This window comes from Centrocercus urophasianus, unplaced genomic scaffold, assembly GCF_019232065.1.
Source record: "Centrocercus urophasianus isolate 14NV4802_14NV808 unplaced genomic scaffold, USGS_Curo_1.0 seq_22, whole genome shotgun sequence".
Classification (NCBI taxonomy): Eukaryota; Metazoa; Chordata; class Aves; order Galliformes; family Phasianidae; genus Centrocercus; species Centrocercus urophasianus.
Window position 1 is genome coordinate 6172227 of NW_024884778.1, and position 18535 is coordinate 6190761.

The 18535-nt window shown below is 50.1% G+C and overlaps 1 protein-coding gene across 4 annotated transcripts in view; it reads left to right on the forward strand.

Annotated features, from left to right (window-relative positions):
- PRICKLE2 (prickle planar cell polarity protein 2) overlaps positions 1 to 18535 on the forward strand; it is an 88499-nt gene that overhangs the window by 64579 nt on the left and 5385 nt on the right. For 3 of the 4 annotated variants that reach the window (XM_042823627.1, XM_042823630.1, XM_042823628.1), the window contains 5 exons: positions 6241 to 6354; positions 7596 to 7733; positions 8477 to 8680; positions 10111 to 10297; positions 12514 to 13368. In XM_042823627.1, the coding sequence (XP_042679561.1) occupies positions 6241 to 6354; positions 7596 to 7733; positions 8477 to 8680; positions 10111 to 10297; positions 12514 to 13368 (1498 nt within the window). Of the gene's footprint in view, positions 1 to 4136; positions 5153 to 6240; positions 6355 to 7595; positions 7734 to 8476; positions 8681 to 10110; positions 10298 to 12513; positions 13369 to 18535 lie in introns of all 4 variants that reach the window. The other variant, XM_042823629.1, reaches the window with a different exon arrangement.

Below are 18535 nucleotides of genomic sequence, written 5' to 3' on the forward strand. Positions count from 1 at the left end.
TCAGCTGCGGTGTGGCTTTTTGTATGGCTCCAACATGCCAGCATTCAAGACCTTTCTATGTGCTGTAAGAACTTAATTCCCTCTTGCTGACAGCACGGTTGCTCAAATTGAATCCCTTAAAAGTTAGGAAAATCTCATCTGAGCTAAAATTAGCCATGCTAAAGTTCAGAAGATCATTTTATTCTAAAGCAGGCGCAAAGGCTGGGACCTCAAGAGCTTTGCAGTGTGGTGCGAGACTGTCAGTGTCACAGGGAATTTGTTCAGGAGCTGATGTACAATGTTGATTCCTGTGCTTGAATCTTTTGCAAGGCTTATAGCATAGCCCTGAGTTACAGAACCTGCAGGCTCCATCAGCTGCTGTTTATAAGTGAGCAAAGGACAGTGGAGACAAATCTACAGCAAGCATTTACACCTTACCTACAAATAGCCGCTTCCACCTCCTCAGTGTGGCAGAAAGTCATTTATCTGGGCCAGCTGTCTCTGGAGGACATGTGCCTCACTTGGGCCTATGGATCATGACTGTGTACATTTTACTTTTTCACCCTTTCTTGAGCCCTTTGAATCCAGCAAACTGTTTCACTCCTTGTGTGCAGCAAGGAATAGTCAAGACAGACCGAAGCAACCCTATGCCTTAAGCCCCCAAGCAAGGGAAAATCGATAATTTATGGCCAGGAATAACAAGATCTCCATGAATAACTCCCGATCTTACCCGGATGCTGAGAGCAGTTGTACCTCGTGAGCTCGTGGTCTGGAGCTGAACTGCTTCCCCACCCTGCAATGGACCATTGGAGGAGTCGGAGGCATGAGTATATCCCCACTCTGCTATAGGGAAACAGTGTACAACCATGCATCTGGACCTCTGTTCTCTTTCTGTGTCCGAGGGCATTGGTTTGATGGTTGTGAGCCAGTGGGAGCTGTTAAAACAATTTAATTCTTGAGCTGTCTTATCAGGGAAGGAGTTGGCTGCTTTCGTTGGCCCCAGAAACAGAAAAGCACTGTTCTGACATGGGTTGCACGGTTCTCAGATTTGAAGCACCCGTGTGATGGATGACAGAGGTAAGAGGCAGGAGAAGAGCAGGGAATGGAAAATAGAACAGAGCCATCCCAGTGTATTGTCCTGGAGCTTTATTCCAGTGTACGGTTACAGCCTGTACTCACTGCAGCACTATTCCAGCACGCTATCCCGCAGCTTATAAATAAAAGAGCATTTTAAGTGGCATACTCAGAGGAATTATCAGCTGCAATCAATGCAGCAAATGATTGCTATAACTGCTGGTGCTCCAGGGGACTCTGAGGGTGGGGGTCTGCTGGACAGCACACCACAGCCAGACCACCTTCATATGCTTCTGAAAGCGCTGTTTCTGTCTCTGTTTAATCCAATTTCAATTTTGTGCTCCAAAAAAGAAACCTCATGGCATGTGCTTTCACAAGTCTAAAACTTGTGGATGTGTGTCCTTGATTCAAATGTTCTTCTTTAATGCCAGCAGGAAGCAATGTCTCTGCAGGATCTTTTATAGAGCAAGAGCTGCTCCAAAAGCTTGACAGAAATTGATGTCATTCTCAACAAGAGACCAGGGAACAGCAACACTCAGCGGATGCGCTGCCATTAGCTGTGAGAGAGGAGCGCACGGAGAACTGCACAGTGTGCCAGAACAAATAGATGTTATGGGAATTGTTTCTCATTGTTCCCTGCCTTTGTCCTTGTGATTCTGGGGTAGGTTTGTGGGAGCAGGGATGCAGGATAGTTCAGCCTTGGGAGTGCTGTCTGCTGTCAGCACACAGGTTTGGGGAGCGATCTCCCACCTGATGCTTTTGTGTGTCTCTCTCCTCGTTTGTGTCACTTTTCCAGCACAATTTCCAGCCCTGGATATTCTGGTTTTGTCCACACTCCCTGGGGGTACCTCAATTATAAGAGGAGATAGATAGTTCTGAATAACAACAAGCAAGCACACCAAGATGCGTTTAATGCCTCCCATCTGGCAGCAGCTCCCTGGTTGCAGGGCAGCCTGCTCATGGGCACAGCAGGGAGGTGGGTTCGTGGTTGCCCTGCAGGGTGTTTTGCTGCTCTGGGACGTGCCCGGCTGCAGCCTCGCGGTGCTCACTGCTGCTTTGTTCCAGGACGCCTGGTCTTGCTGCCAGGGCTGTTTTGCTCTGAGGAATAAAGAAGCGCTTTGTATCGTGATGTCCATGGAGGAAGAGGACGTGCCAGGTGTGGGTCCAACTGAACCCATTTTATAGCTTCATGCTGGCTGTGATCTGCAGAGCTCTTTTGTGAGCGTATGTGTGCGAGCACTTGGAAAATGTTGCAGATGCTTCAAGAAAGTTATTTATATGTGGTTTGTCTGTTTTCCACCGGAAGCCAGCAGGAATGGTAGAGCTAACAAATGCATCAGCGTCATTCCTCTGTAGATTCCAAGTGCTCAGTGTAGAAGATCTTGAAGACACTCAAGATCAGGCTGGGTGGGTTCGAGCACCCATTTGAGCTGTAGGTGTCCTTATTCATTGCAGGGGAGTTGGACTAGATGACCTTTAAGGGTCCCTTCTAACTCAACGATTCTATGATCACCCCACGTCTCACATGCTGCTAAAAGGCCAGCATGGGCTTGTTGCAGCCTCTTGGGCCAAAACTCATCACACTCCCAAATCTCCCACACCCCTGCTTACCCAACTATAGTCCCTTTTTGGGGTCATGTCCGGGTACTGTGTTGCATGAGATGCATCTTGGCCTAGCAGGGCTGGTTTGGGGAAGGCGAAGCAGGACTACTGCCCAGCTGTTGTGGCTCTGCAAGTCATCACTTGCAGCTGCAGCATGCCAGGACACCTCATGCTCCTTTATGGCCCTTCCAGCAGTCTGATCACACCAAGCAGCCCTGCCTGATGGGTGCTTGGGGTGTTGTGATTGGGGTGCACCTGGTGGAAGGGTGTTGCGTTTGCAACCTGAGCACATACTGCCTGAAAGCACTTGCTTTTCCACCCCCACTTATTTCTTTCATCAAAGAAATCTTTCATCAATGCCATAAGCTCACAAGTTGTTTGCAAACCTTTCCTTCCTGGAGGAGGTGTAGGACTTTGCCTGCAAAGGGCTGGGGGTGTTCTGCCTTTAGCAAGGAGCCTGAGGGGCCACCAGCAGAAGCCACGCTTCTGCCTGTGTTCAGCAGGGATGGGATGGCAGCTGACAAAATTAAACTGGAAACAGAGCCCGAGCCTAGGAAGGCTGCAGAAACACAAAGGCATTTGTAAACTAATGTAATTACTTTCCTCAGTGCCTTTGAATAAAGTTGGCTCCACTTTAAAGGCTTTTCCCTACCCTCATTTTACATTGTGTTCTTTCCTTTCTCCTGGTTTCTATCTTCCCCTTTTCTCTTTTAGGTTGGAGGAGCTGTTAAGTTCCAAAATACGTATCAGCAGTTGTTTTCCATGCCCTCACTAAAACACAGAGCCCTTGAAACAGTTTCTTTTTGAAGACGAGGATAATGCACGCAATGGGGAGGATGGCTGGGGATGTTCAGCCATAGCATGGAAAACATTTTTGCCACTGCACCCTGGTGGCATCTGGGGCCCCCAGCCCACACTGAAGTCTTATTGTGACTTGGCATGATGTTTTTTAGATTCTTCAGGGGGTTCTCCCAGTGAGGTGGGAGCAGAGGCTGCAGCAGAGGGCTGAGTGGGGAAGCTTTGCAGGAAATCCAGCCGTGTGCCTCAAGTGGCTCCTGAGCATCTTGGTTAGAATAATTGTAGATGAAGTAGGTCTGTTGCAAGGGGAAATAGCAGGACACTGAGTTGCTGCATCATACAGCACAAGTATTTAATAAAAAAGCAATTATTTGGTGGAGCTCGTGCTGCAGAAAAGTCAGGGGATAACCATCCACCAATGCCCAGGGGTCAGGATCAGCCCTTTGGCCACAGTGGCTCTGCAGAGGGTTCATGGCTGTAAGGCTTGTGCATGCTTTGAACCAGAACTGAATGGAGGAGGAGCTTTTTTTTTCATGGAAAATGCTGACCTTTTGTACAAAAGCAAAGTGCAGACAGAGCAGTTTTACTTTTCCAGTGAGTTAACGTTTTCTGCAGGCCTTTCTCCTTGGAAAGCTAAATGTATCTGAAAATCCCTTTTTCCTTTATTTTTCTTCATTCTCAAGCATCACTGCTTCATGGCTGGGCTTTGCCACCCCAATTCTGGCAGCCCGAAGTTGGAAATTGACAACAAATGAGAGGTTGTATTACCTGAATTATGATCACCTGGGCAAGGGACAGCCTTCTACTCATCACCTGCATGTGGTGGGGCTTGTTTGTTACTTAAAGCCATGGGAAAGGACCAGCAGCTGCCTCTGCAGCCGTTCTGCAAGCACCAATGCAGAAGATCCTGCTGGCTGCCTTGACCCCAAAGCAAACCCTTTTGGGTTATTGCAGGCAGCAGAACACAGGTTGGAGCCTGTTGTATTTGTTTTGCTTTGCTTTTCAAACCAAACTGCCCATCCCTGCCAAGCAATGTTGCTGGTGTGATGAGAGCCGGTTCCCGCAGACCTGTTGGGGTTAAATGGAAAACTTCCCAGCGGAAGCAGGAGAAGGAGCCATGCACACATGTGGTGCCACGCTGGGCTCCGGAAAGGCAGCTCCTGGCTGCCTATGCTGAGGGAAAGGCACATATCCCTGCTTCTCACCTAGGATGCGTGTCTCACAGCTCATCGCTACGGGGAGCAGAGCAGCCTGATGTCATCTGGTGGCTCTTCAGAAGAAAAAAAAAAAAGGATTTTTGGTTGATGCCAACTTCAAGGACTCAACGGGCAGAAGATCTTCATCACAAAGGAACCAAACGGAGCACCCTGAGTGTGGGTGGAACCGGGCAGCCCAGCTAATGCACCTGGAGGTGGCCGAGAGGAGCCAGCGGTGCTCGGAGCCCCAGGACAGCGCCGCAGGGAGAAGCCAGAGCCCAGCAGCTGAACAGAGACCATGGCAGCAGGGGCACAGCACTGGGTTTGCTGCTGCAAGCTCTGCTGTGGACCTGGTGCATGAATTCAAGAATCTCGCAGAACATTGTTACACCATAAATAGTGCTTTTCAGTGGATATATTTGCTCCCTCATGTAGCGTGTTATAGGAATGCTTTTTCAGTGTGATTTGATGTCCTTGGATGAAGGATGCTCTATAAATGCCAAGTAAGTGTTATAACCATGTAAGTTTGTTCCCTTTTTAATATAACAAAATGCTTCTCAGCCTTTGGTGGTTTCTATAGTTGCTGGGTCTGTTCCTGCTGTGCTTTAGCAAAGCAAATTCAGGGGTTCACATGGCATGGTCACAGTGTGTTCCTCAGCTCGGTGACACGAGCAGTCCCCTTGTTGGCACCACAGGTGGAGACCTGCTGACAAGCTCCTTTGTCATAAAATGCCATGATGGGAAAGTTGGATCCAATCATTTGTACAGAGAAGAATAGAGCAGTTGAGAAGAAAACACCACAGCGGTGGTGTCCAAAAAGCTCCCAAAAGCAGAGGAAACACCTCGGGAGAGTTTATCCCATGGTGGCAAAAGCAGAAAGCAGTTTGCATCTCTCCAGCCGAGCACAGATTGAAAGGATCCGTCCATCCCCCTTCTCCTGCCCCAGCATCCAGAGTCTCCTGATCCCAACCGAGCAGCAAGAGCTTTCCTTACCTTCACCCTCTCCTGCTTCTCCCCTTGCTGTTGAACCCCTGCGTGGCCATTTTAGTGCTGCTGCAGAGCCAGGGCACTGCATCCCAGCCCTTCTGTGCATGTCCCAGGTGTGGCAGCCGGAGCGCAGAGTTCAGGGCGTGCTTCCTCACCAGGCTCTTCCTGCACCAGGGCACGCCGGGCCCCACCATGCTGCGCTTGTCATAATTGGTTTTAATTATATACTCTGAGACGAAAGAGAAGGAAAGAACAGCAAACAAGCCTTCCAACAGATGTTATCTGCTGTTTATTTTCACAAATTGCTGCAGAAAAGACCCGGAGGGTTTTGATGGAGGTGGAGGCTGAGATATAGCCAGCAACACGGAGGCTGTCGGGGCACAGGCTTTGTAACCTGCCCTGCTGAGGCAGGTGCCGACACATCCCCGCAGCTAGCCAAGCATGCTAACGCTATGGAGGCTGACAGAGCAAACGGTAACAAGCCGGCAGGCGCTGCCGCCCTCCTGGAGCCCTCTTGGGAGAAAAAGGCAGCAAAACTGAGGCAGCACGTGGCTGTGTTGCTCTGCTCGGTCAGAAATAACTGGTGCCTGTTTTTGCTCCCTAGGTGCACCAGTACTACAGTTGCCTTCCAGAAGACAAGGTGCCCTACGTCAACAGCCCGGGGGAAAAGTCTCGCATCAAGCAGCTTCTGCACCAGCTGCCTCCTCATGACAATGAGGTGAGTGACCTCGTGGTGTTGGTGACAGAAGGGCATGGGATGCTTGTCCTGCTGTCTCTCTCTTTGGAGGTGTGGGTGGCTTTTTTGCAGCCCTTTCTGCCTTTTCATGGAGTTTGGCTGCATTGCTGTTTCAACGGAGCTGTTTGCTACCTGATAGGATTCTGCTGGAGGTTGGGAGCTGTTTGTTTTTAAGTCTCAGTTTTTGTTTTTGAAATCATCTGCACTTCTCTGCCATAAAAGCACTTTCCCAGCCTTTGGAAGCCACGCTCAAAGCAGCTCTAAGTTGTGTTTATCTCAGCCAGATGCAAAGTAACAAAAGCCTTTCCCAGGCGCTCCTTCCAGCTCACCTTGATGTGTACCAGGTTGGTGAGGTGTTTTGCTCACGAGCTGTGAGCCTGGGAGGCCAGGGTTTGAGTCAACACCTGCAGAGCAAGCACACCTCGCTGCATCTTGCAGGAAAGACGTGTGAGGCAGCAGAAAGGGTCTGCTGTCTGACGTGTTTTTTTATCAGGGAGAACATTGGCTGCTGCTAGCCCGCAACATTTCCCTTTGTCAACAACAGCAACAAAAAAAGATTTTTGTGCTCCTTTTGAAGAAGCCGCACTGGAAAAGACAAGCAGGTACTTTGTCTCATCTAGGTCAGGAATTCACGACTTTGCCCATGCGTGGCTGGGTGCCACCGGAGCAGTGCGGCGCTGCCGGCACCGTGCAGGGGCTTCGCACGCACCCTCGGGCCCAAACCTGCCCTCCTGCCTCCTCTGGCAGTGTCAGAAACCCACAGCTGAAAAACGTCGGGATAAATGCGCAGCAAAGCAAAGCTGCTGCAGGCTGGAACAACGAGCAAGTGTTGTTTCCCTGAGCATTGCTTCCCTGAGCATTTTGCATCCAGTTCCCACTCATGCTTGGTTTTGCTCCTCTTGAAGTGTTGAGAAATAACCGTTGGAGTTCCCAAATAGCTGGAACTCCATTGTTTACACAGGGAAAGTGGGCCGTGCTTGAGAAACACCATCAAAACACTTGGATACTGCTGTAATGTCTCTGCTATAATGTGGCTGGTGGAAGAAGTAGGCCTGGTCATACATTTTCAGTTGTATTTCATTTATGCATTGTAGAAATGGTGGCTGGGAAGAGTTTGAATTTCTGCTGAAGTTACACCTATGGAGGTGGCTGTATGTTTTCTTGGATTCGCAGAGCCTATGGGATTATGGCTCAGATCACCGAACATCGCTTCTGTTTTCTAGGTCCGTTACTGCAATTCATTGGATGAGGAGGAGAAGAGGGAGCTCAAGCTCTTCAGCAATCAAAGAAAGAGGGAAAACTTAGGGAGAGGAAATGTCCGACCATTCCCTGTGACCATGACAGGAGCCATCTGTGAGCAGGTGGGTAGCAGGCAACAGAGTGATGGGAGCATGCCATGAGCACCCCATGGATTTTGGACACCAGAGCAGTCACTAATCCCAAAGCTAGTGCAGGGAAAGCTGCTGGGATCCTGGGGATAGAATCACAGAATCTTTGAGCTTGTAAAAGACCTCTAAGATAATCTGCTCCAACCATTGGCCTACCTCTACTGTGCCCACTAACTACATCCCTCAGTGATACATCTTCACAATTCTTGATCACCTCCAGAAACAGTGACTCCACCACCTCCCTGGGCAGCCTGTGCCAATGCATCAACACTCTTTTCTAGAAGAACTTTTTCCTAATGTCCAACCTGAACCTCCCTTTCTCCAGACTAAACAATCCGAGTTCCCTCAGCGGCTTCCCATAAGTCTTGTGTTCCAAACCTTCCACAGCTTCATTGCTCTCCTTTGGACATGCTCCAGTGCCTCTTTGTCTTTCCTATAGTGAGGGGTCTAAAACTGAATGCAGTATTTGAGATACATTATTGCAGCAAGCAGTCGTTGGGTCACCATCACAGTGAGTGCCCATTGGGTTGTCACCACTGCAGTGAGACACCAGCAAGGCAGAAGTGGAACCAAGATGGGATCCAAAAAGCTGCTGAGATTCTTGGAGAGGCAGCAGGAGGGGGATTCCCGAACAGTGAATTACCACGTTCTGCCACCTTTGCAAAAGCATCTCGTTAGGGATGGACTCACTGGTCTCATGTTGGCTTTTCTAACAGTGCGGTGGGCAGATCAACGGAGGGGACATCGCCGTCTTTGCCTCGCGAGCTGGGCACGGCGTTTGCTGGCACCCTCCTTGCTTCATCTGCAGCGTCTGCAATGAACTGCTGGTCGATCTGATCTACTTCTACCAAGATGGCAAGATTTACTGTGGCAGGCACCATGCAGAGTGCCTCAAGCCTCGGTGTGCAGCGTGCGATGAGGTAAGAGCCCACAAACCCCATGAAACCCCACTGCCCACCTCTGTCCTCTGTTTTTCTATAGCATGAGGTGGGTTTTTTTTTTCCCTGAGTGACTCATAAGAACAAAGCAAAATAGGCAGTGATTTGAATTCGGGATCCAAGGGCTGGACTGAAGGGGTGCCACCAAAAAGATGCACCCCAGCACAGATGCATGAGAAGGTATTTCCTCTCTGTGTACAGAAGGAATGGATGCAAAGTATGATGCTTTGGCTTTGCCTTGCAAGCTTTTTGTAGGGTTTCCATTTGGCATCCTGTGGGATTTTGTGTTGAAATCTACCCAAAGCATTTCCAGTAACAACACACCCACCCATGCTTTGTAATTTCAGCCTGGCTGTGTGTGCCCTTCCTTCCTTCTCCTCTCTTCCCCCGGAGGAAGCCTCTGGTGGGATGAGTGTTGTGTTTCTTACAAGCAGTAGTGTTTGAGCGCACGCCGAGCCAAAACAGGCTTGCAGAGAGGAGATTAAAGGGATGCAGGAAGCTGAACAAATGGAATACAAAACGAACGTAGAAAACCGTGCAGAGTTGACTCTGAGCATTTCTCAAGTGTCAATCTCTGTTTAAAAGGCTGGTGAAGGAAATTGTTCTGGCTTCTAAAGTTAAGAAAACCATAGTGTGGAAAACCATATGTACTATAAAATACCAAGTCCCATCTATGCAAGCGTGTAATAGCAAAAATCCAGGGCTATATGTGCTTGAAATATGAAGAACATTGATGTATGTATCCAATTAAATTTGTAATGTTACCGGTGAAAAAAACAACTCCTAACCATGCAACTGGCCCAGTTTCCTCGTGGTTTAGGCTGGGTAATTTCTTTTCTTGTACTTTTTATCCTTGCAAATTCTCATGCTAGGCTTTCTTTCATTTGGCTTCTTTCGCACACGCTTCTTTCACTGGAGCATCCAGCACTGACTGTGACGAGGGAACTCAGAAAGGGGAAAGCTGTCAGTGCAAGCAGGTGGCAGCAGGGCGGGGGTGATGGTGAGGAGCCAGGTAGCTCTGTTTCCCCTCCAGAGACCTGCCACTTTTCATTGTGCTTTTAGTCATCCTTTGTAGTCAGGTCCCTGTTTCAGGGACGGGTAGATGTGTTTTAATAAGTGGCTGTTCATTTCTTCAAAAGTCCCCTGGATCGATGGGTTGTATGTGAGTGTGTTTATTACCCTCATCGACCCCTTCTGCTGATGGATGTGCTTACAAGCACCCCCAGGACCCATTACTGCAAGCTGGACATTAACGCTTTGTGGTCCGTGCAGCCATTTGCATTTTAACAGGGTGTGAGACTGAGGGTTTAGCTGTGAAATTCAGAGGTTGTGTGAGCAAAAGAGACACGAAGACCACATCCTGGGTCCCCTCTCTGACTGACTCTGCTCCATCGTTTCTTTTCTTCCCCCAGATCATTTTTGCTGATGAATGCACCGAGGCCGAAGGGCGGCATTGGCACATGAAGCACTTCTGCTGCTTCGAGTGTGAGACTGTGCTGGGGGGGCAGAGGTACATCATGAAGGACGGGCGGCCCTATTGCTGCAGCTGCTTCGAGTCCCTCTATGCTGAGTACTGCGACACCTGCGCCCAGCACATCGGTACGTGTGCTCCTCTGTGTCCATGGCAGAGCAGTCCTAGGAGCTGTGTAACTAGGGAGAGCTTTCTCCGGCAGAATTTAATGCACACATTGTTCTTTTAAACCTCATTTTCCTGTAAGCAGCCTATCTCTTTGAATCTCAGCTTCCTCCCAGCTCAGCTAGCTGAAGACTCGCACAGGAGTTAATGAGCTACTGATGCAAAAGATGGTTGCTTATTAGGCATCATGATTGTTTCTGTTTGCCTTTTTATAATTAACCTGCAGACAGATGTTCTCAGGCAGAAAGAAATAATGCATCAGAGTCAACTTGCCTTTTTGGAGCAGGAAGATGGGCTGGTGTGGGGTGTGCGTTTCACCGAGCCTGGCTCTTTCCTCACTGCATGGCTGCACAGCTTGCTTTGCCCTTTGGCTGAGCATTTTCATGCGGTTGCACGCATGGCACACAGGCAGCCTTTGTCTGTCCGTGGAGGTGAACTCACGTGCCAGTGCAGCGTTCCAATCATTCACAGGCTGGAGGGAGGCAAAAAAACCATTTTGCTCTTGTGCACCGGGCAGATGGCACAGGGGAAGACACGAGGCTTCAACAAAGCACTTGGAAGATGTGTTTTCTGCATCCTATGGCACATCTTTTCTGAAAGCTCAGCTGCAGAACAGTGCAGAAGCAGCTGTTGTGCCTCTCACGGTCCCTTCACTTGTGCTTCACCCATCTGCTGCCAATTCTTTGCTACAGAGCCCTGCATAGACTTAGCTCGGCTAACCAGCTATTGCTTCCCCTTTCCCATGGCAGCTGGGATTTCATTTTGCCAGGCCTCATTAGAAGAGGGGTACCTGTAACAGGTAAGCACATTGGCTGATCACCTGGTACGGGCACCTCTACCAAAGCTGGTGCAGGGATTTGGCAGAGAGGCTGCTCACTGCCAGGTTTTCCCTCCAGTTCCCGTTTTGCTGTGCATTTGCACATTTCTAGCAAAGAATGGCTGCAGCCATTTTGCTGCAACTTGCTCTTGGTAGTTGCTAAATGTGCTTAGCAGCTGCAGAACTCAGGCGTGTGCTTGAGACTTAGAGGGAGTGGGATGTATGGCAGAGCTGCTGAGCAGGGAAGCTGTGCCCCTGTCTCTGCAAGATAGTTATGGATCATTGAAAAAGAAGCTGATGAAATCCCACCCGCTGTCTTTTCTCTCTTTTGTCTACGAGGGCACTCTATATAAAAGCATTTCGCTCATTATGAGGGGCAGAAAAACCAACCAGGCTAAAGCAAGTTTAACTTGGAATAAAAGGGATTGTGAACATATAGTTCATTTGTGAATCAACCAGTGGCATCGGACACTTCCAGTGGCAGGGCTGTTGCATGTGTGCGAGCAGGGGCTACAGTGCATGTGCAAGCAGGGCTGTGCACACGTGCAGCAAGGCTCCCCACAGCTCAGCCTGCCTGCACCCTGTGCGGCAGTTTCTCAGGTAACAGAGGCTTTTGCCCAGAATGGCAGCTCAAACAGCAAATAAGTGCTGTAATTGAAGCCTTGGGAGCTCTGCTCACAGCTCTGATGTCTGTAGCAGGCACGTGCTACAGCGGCTCTGGCCGACGCTTGCAACTAGCCTGGGGTGTCACTGGCTGGGGACAAGCTCTTTGTGTTCATTCCATTACTTATCCCAAGAGGCTTGGCAGGAAAAAATTTGGCTGAGGGGGGAAGCACGGGGATACACTTAAACCCCTGGAGCAGGCTCTGTCTGCCTTTTGGAAAAGGGGCCCCAGCAGCCAGAATAAAGTGAATCTGGGAAGGCAGTCAGGACCGGAGCAGCGAGGGGCAGGGATGAGATCTGTTCTGTTACGTACTTACAGATCCCTCTTTATGGTTTGGTTGGACGCTTTTTGGCTTTTAAATAGGCAGCATATTATTGCTTTGGCTTCAAGGACTTTATGGAGAACTTCTTGCATTCCTCTGCTTTATGATCGGAAATATCCCCATTTAATATGAAATAGCTTGAGGCTCGCCTCCGCTGCCTTTCCCAGCATTGAGCAACTCCCTAACAAAGGCCTGCAACCTGCAAAGAATTAGGAATGGGTGTAACTTCACTCGCCAGAGAAACCCCACCGAAGGGCTTTTGAGAGCGAGTGCGGGTAGGTGTCACAGGGCGGCCGAGCAGTGGGCACATAGGGTTTAGGGCAGGAAGCAATGAGCATCCATCAGGTGGCCTAACTGTGTGCATGGTTCCCCCCAGGTATTGACCAGGGCCAGATGACGTACGACGGGCAGCACTGGCACGCCACCGAGACCTGCTTCTGCTGTGCGCAGTGCAAGAAGTCCCTTCTGGGCCGGCCCTTCCTGCCCAAGCAGGGGCAGATCTTCTGCTCGCGGGCCTGCAGCGTGGGCGATGACCCCAACGGCTCCGACTCCTCCGACTCAGCCTTCCAGAGTGCGCGGGCCAAGGAGTCCCGTCGCAGTGCCAAGATCGGCAAGAACAAGGGCAAGGCGGAGGAGGCGGCGCTGAGCCAGCTGCAGGTCACCTCCAACCGCCTCTCCACTGACGTGGACCCGCTCTCGCTGCAGATGGACCTGCTGAGCCTGGCCAGCCAGACGCCGAGCCTCAACCGGGAGCACGTATGGAGGAGCAGGGACGAGCTCTACCACTACGGGAGCAAGATGGAGCAGGGGCAGGCCCAGAGTCCTCTCCAGCTTCTCAGCCAATGCAATATTAGGACTTCCTATAACCCCAGCCAGGTCCCAGGTTCGCAGCCAGATCTATGGGCTAAGCATTTCAGCAACCCGAAAAGGAGCTCCTCGCTGGCCATGAAGGGGCACGGAGGCAGCTTCATCCAGGACTGCAGAGAGGACTACTACTCGGGGAGGCTTCGATCCCAGGAGAGCTACAGCGACATGTCCAACCAGAGCTTCCCCGAGACCCGGGGAAGCCTCAAAGTTCCCAAGTACGAAGAAGAAGAGGAAGGCAGGATGCCCACGCCGCAGTGCCGTACCCGGCACCCCATCAACACCCTGAAGTTCACAGAGGACCTGACGCCCACCGAGCAAACTCCCCGAGGCTCCATGGAGTCCCTGGCTCTTTCTAATGCCACAGGTATGTCATTGCTTCCCTCTGCCGTGTGACATGGCCCTGGTGCTCAGCAAGGCTCCATGTACAGTGTCACTGTGGCAGGAGTCTTGCAGCGTTTCCTCCTTTTGAAACAGATTCCAGATCCACAAAGCACACGGTCACCCTGGGCTGGGACACAAGAGCTGGGCTCGTTATAACGTGTTACAATTAATGCAGAGGGCAGTAGGGTGCTTCTAGCTCTCTCCTTCCTGCCACCAGATGTGGCTGGCACTAAGGCAGGATGGGTACCAAGGGATATGGCTGAGGGCCACCGGCTGCTTGCCTGGTCCCTCGTGTGCCTGGCAGCCCTGTCTCACTCGATCTGCCCATTTAGCAAATGCAATGCTTTGTAAATGGTTGGCCTTTCTACATAGCTTGAAACAAATGTTTTCAAGCTCTTTAATCCTCTGCTTTGTGCATAAGGGAGAAAAAATCAAGGCCAACTGCTAAAGCAGAGACAGATTCCAGCATTCAGCACTTTGAGGACTGTTGTCAGCTGCCGTTGTGGGCTAGAAATATTTTTAAATGCTTTGGAACAATCACATTTAACCCCTTTTACACAATGTGCAGCTATGGAACTTGTGGCAAGTTAGGGCAAATTCCTTCTCCTTTCTTGCCTTTTTGTCCCAGTTGTATCTGAGTGTGTCATCTCACTGCAGATGCATTTGGGTTTTGCTGCAGCCTCACACAGGCACACATAGAAGCAAGATGTGAAATGCAGAGGGAGCTGGGAGCCGCTCCACAAAGCAAAGCCCCGCGTTTCAAAAACCACTCCTGTTCCTCCTCTTGTGCAAACCCCAGTACAAATACTCTTGAGCAACACCGAGTTCCTATGAGCAATATCTTAATATTGAAGTGACTGTTTCCATCTTTGGAACTGAAGTGTAACGAGGTTTCTGGGATACAGGTCAAGAGACAAAAAAACGTGGCAAATCTTTCATATTAGAGTGAAAACTCATTATGGATTTCATTTTAGAAACCCCTTTAGAAATGCTGGGAGGGAGATCTCCCAGCGGCATCTTCCTTCGTGTAGCTGCAGTGTGTCTCCTTGCAGACAGTGCCTGCACAATAATTTGCTTCTTTGCTGCTTTTCGGGGAAGTAGCTCAGCATGATGGGGCTTGTAACGCGTGTAAGCAGTACCTCTGAAGAGGGAGGTGATAACATTTTTATTAATGTGTAAGATCTAATAATCTCCTTTGCTCTGGGACCTGGCTGAGCTTTGCAGGGGCACTGGGCTGATGACAGGCAGCTCCCAGTGCTGTGCTGCTGGCAGAGAGCGCCGGGAACAAAGGCAGAATTATCCCATTTCATTGGTAATGTTTGGAGGACAAACTCGGTGACCTGGCCAAGGTCTGTGATTTTGAACCCAGTTGCAAAGCTGAAATTTGGTGACAGGGCACAGTCACTGCCTTTCTTTATCCCCTCAAAGCAAGTTCCATGGCACGTATCATGCAAATGAAAACCAGGCTGCTGCACTGCTTGCTTTTCCCCATGCATGTCCTGTAAATCATGCTAAAAAAAGAACGCGGGGTCTGCCAGTATCTCAAGTTCGCAGACCCCTGCAGAGCACACCCCAGCTGCTCCAGTGCTCCCCTGCTGTCCCAGGTTCCTTTGAGTTACCAACTTTGCATGGTTGCTTCACCTTGCAGCTGAAATAATGAGTACCGAGTCCATCTGATACTTTACAGCATCGCTGAAAACATTCTTTTTTTTTTATGAAGAGCTGAAGGGCAAACAGTTCCTGACCTGCAGAGCATGTATTAAAAGTGGAGCGGTTCCTCCCTGGCAGCAGATTTTGCTGTAATGTTTCTGTTACATCTTAACTAATAATTAGCTGAGATGTCAGTAAGAGCAGGCAGCAACACGGACGTGCTTCCTATCCTGCGGACAGAAGAGTTAACTCGAGTCCTAGGAGCCTCTTGTAGCCAGGCTCTGATTGTTGCATTGCCCTCTAAAAAGGTTTTGCAAGCGCTGTGTGTGCCTAGCAGCTGAATCAGACACCAAGAGCTGCTCTCTGATGATTCCAAGCCATTTCCACAAAATCCCAGCTGGTCAAATAGCCCACTTAAGGAGGTACCTGCAGGCTAAATGTTTCTCTGTGGTGACAGCCTCTTTGTGTGCAGCCTGCAGAGAGCGTGAGTGCTTGAAGGGGAAGCTGCCCTGAGCGGTGACAGTGTCATCTGCAAAAGGAGACAGAGATTGGAAGTATTGAGAAAATGCGTTTGTGTGAGGGTAACAGATGAGCTTCGTTTCCTCCTCTCATCTGTCACAGGCGGAAATCCAGGACAAAATATGTTAACTGGTGCTGATGCAGAGTGCAATGTGACTGCGCATGTATGGCACACGTCTCTGTTATCTCCTCTGTTACAAGATGCCCAGAGGCTCCAAACAGTTTGTTTTTCTAGGACTAAACAGCAACTGTGATCTGGCCAGAAAGCAGAGAGAGAAAATGTATGACTGTGAGAAAATGAATGAGTGCTTGTCCCTGTGACACTGCGCTGTGTCACCACATGGCACAGCCCCTGCTCCCCTGTGTAGAAGAGGCTGAAAGCTAGGACTAAAAGAGGAAAAAAGCTGTTTCTCAGGGCTGAGATGTGATTTCCAAGAAAGCACACATTGGCTTAGCAGCTCCTGCAGCGAGAGCTTGGGAGCAGCTCCTGACCTCATCCCAAACACTGGTGGGGATGGACTTCAGGAGGAGCAGAGTTCAGGGGCTGATCCTATCCCTGTGCCCCACTGCAAGGGGATGTCCAGAGCTCCCTGTGCTTCATTCTGTGCTTTGTTTTTCTCCCTGCTCAGCTCGAGAGGATGTGCCCAGCATGTGAAGATGGGTCAGAGCTGAAGTATTGTGTAAGTGCCAGGGACATTTCTTCTCTGGCATTTTGTCATTGAATGTCATGAGGTTTGGCATGCTTCTGTACAGCTTCAGCTCTTCTGCTCTGCACTTGGACCTGCAGGGACACATGGAGTAAAGAGCAGAGAAAGAAGAGAGAAGGCAGCAGTAGCACATCAGGCCCTCTGCATCCCTGTCCCCATGTGCTGGCCAGCTGAATCACAGAATCATTTGACTTGAAGGGGACCTTTAAAGGTCATCTGGTCCAACCCCTCTGCAATGCACAGGGACACCTGCAGCTCCATCAGGTGCTCAGAACCCATCCAGCCTGACCTTGGCTGTCTCTAGGTGTTGGGCATCCACCACCTCTCTGTGCCACCTGTGCCAACATCTCACTACCTTTATCCTGATCAGCTTTTTCCTTATATCTGATGTAAATCTCCTCTCTTTGAGTTTGGAGCCATTTCCCTCTTGTCTTATCACAACAGACCCTACTAAAGAGTCTGTCCCTTTCTGTGTTGTATGTGGGACCTGGTGGTGCCCTTTGGCTTCACTGTTGCTTTCCCAGCAATTACCCTTCAGAATAGGATGATGGTTGTCTGTGGGGTCTTGTCTGTGCAAAAGAAGCAGCTGCAAGCGTGCTCACTGTGACTCTTCCAACAAAAACGTCACCCTGGGAATGTTGTGGGAGATTCTTGCTGGGAACAGAGGAATGATGTGCTGGTTTCACAAGTGATGTGGAGAAGGCTGGCTGGAGATGGCCACCTAAGGTCTTCTGTTAGTGAGTCAGACAGAGGGGGCTGGACAGGATTCCCTAACTTGCAGGGCACCTGGCCTTCCCCTCGCAGCCTGTTTACTCTCTGTGCCTTTCAGTTTTATAGTGGCTCTGCTTTATTTCTGCACACCCCAAGGTCAGTCAGGAGTGAAGTGAGGCTGAGTTATAAACAAATCCACGGGAAGGCTGTTTGTCCTTAAGTTCCTTTTTAGTTCTTGGGGTTGAACTGAAAATAAATCATGTTTCAGGGGCGGGGAGGACGTGCCTGCTCTGTGCTGTGGGAGAGACTGAGCTCTGACACGGGGGAATGGGAAATGGCACATGGTTCTATCCTGCATGGCTGCGTCCCTGCTGGGCACCTCTGTGGGATGCCAAGGAGTGATTGCCTGCACTCTGGTGAATGCGAAGGGGAGGAGAGTGAGGCAGTACAGCCCTGTTTGTTTGCACTATGATAAGTTCTGCATTCCCCTGTTGGGGTGAGGCAGACAACGCTGTCCCTGCAGTGGGACGTGGGCTGCAGCGATGCCTTGCCAGTGTTAGCCAAGCTTCACAGGGAGTTTAACAGAATGGGGACTGAGAGCTGCTTCCCCTCCCAGGTGCCTCATTTGCAGCCTCACACCAAGCCTACGTGCTCACTGCAGCCCCTCTGCTGTCATTTGCTCGGTGTTTTAATAATCCATAATTAATGCAACCTGCAGCCCTGGTTTAGCAAAGCACACATAGTGCAGTCAGGGAAATTGAAGTGCGCTGAAGAGCTTTGTTGTGGCAGGGTTTTAGAGATGATGCATGCAGGGAATATCAGCTCTTAGGACTTTGTGCTGTTGGTTTGCTTCTTCTGTGTTATTTTCCTTGGAACCCTTATATAGGATTGACACAGCTTTTGCTGTCGGGTGGGGAAGGGCTTTCAGAGGGGCTCATCCTGCTTATTCCTAACCAGAAGCCTGCTTCGTGCTCTCAGTGCTGCAGCCAGCTCCAGCTTCATGTGGAATGCCCTCAGATGAGGTGCAGCTTTCACTTGTGTTCATCCAAAGCGCACTTGTTTCCATGGCTTCAGTGCACGCAGCAGCAAGCGGAAGCCAAATAACCACTGTGCCTCATGCAGAGCTGCAGCTTTGGGGTGTAGTGCGTGGCAAGGAGAAGCTCAATAACATTTAGGATTTTTGCATCCAAAGCCCCATGAGGTGCATTTATTGCATGTACCAGTGGGACTCCAAGCATGACTCTGCAGAAGGAGAGCACGGTGGGTGGCTTGTGTCACCCCAAGGTTTGTGCCCTCGCAAAGGGGCAGTGATTTGCAGCCCCAGGCTGTAGCAAGGCTCCTGCATAGCCCTGTGCAACAGATTCTCAGGTTTCCTATTAGAAGATACCCAGTGCATGGCAGAGTCTCCCCTTTGCTCTCCCTTTTTGCCAGGTTAGGGCTCAGTCGGGTTATTAGCTGTGTTCCCAGATGAAACACATCATTAGGAGAGCGCAGCAGTGGCTGTAAATAAGTGCAGGTAACTCGAGGAGCTTGGGCCTTGCTGCAGGCTCAGTGGCCATGGGG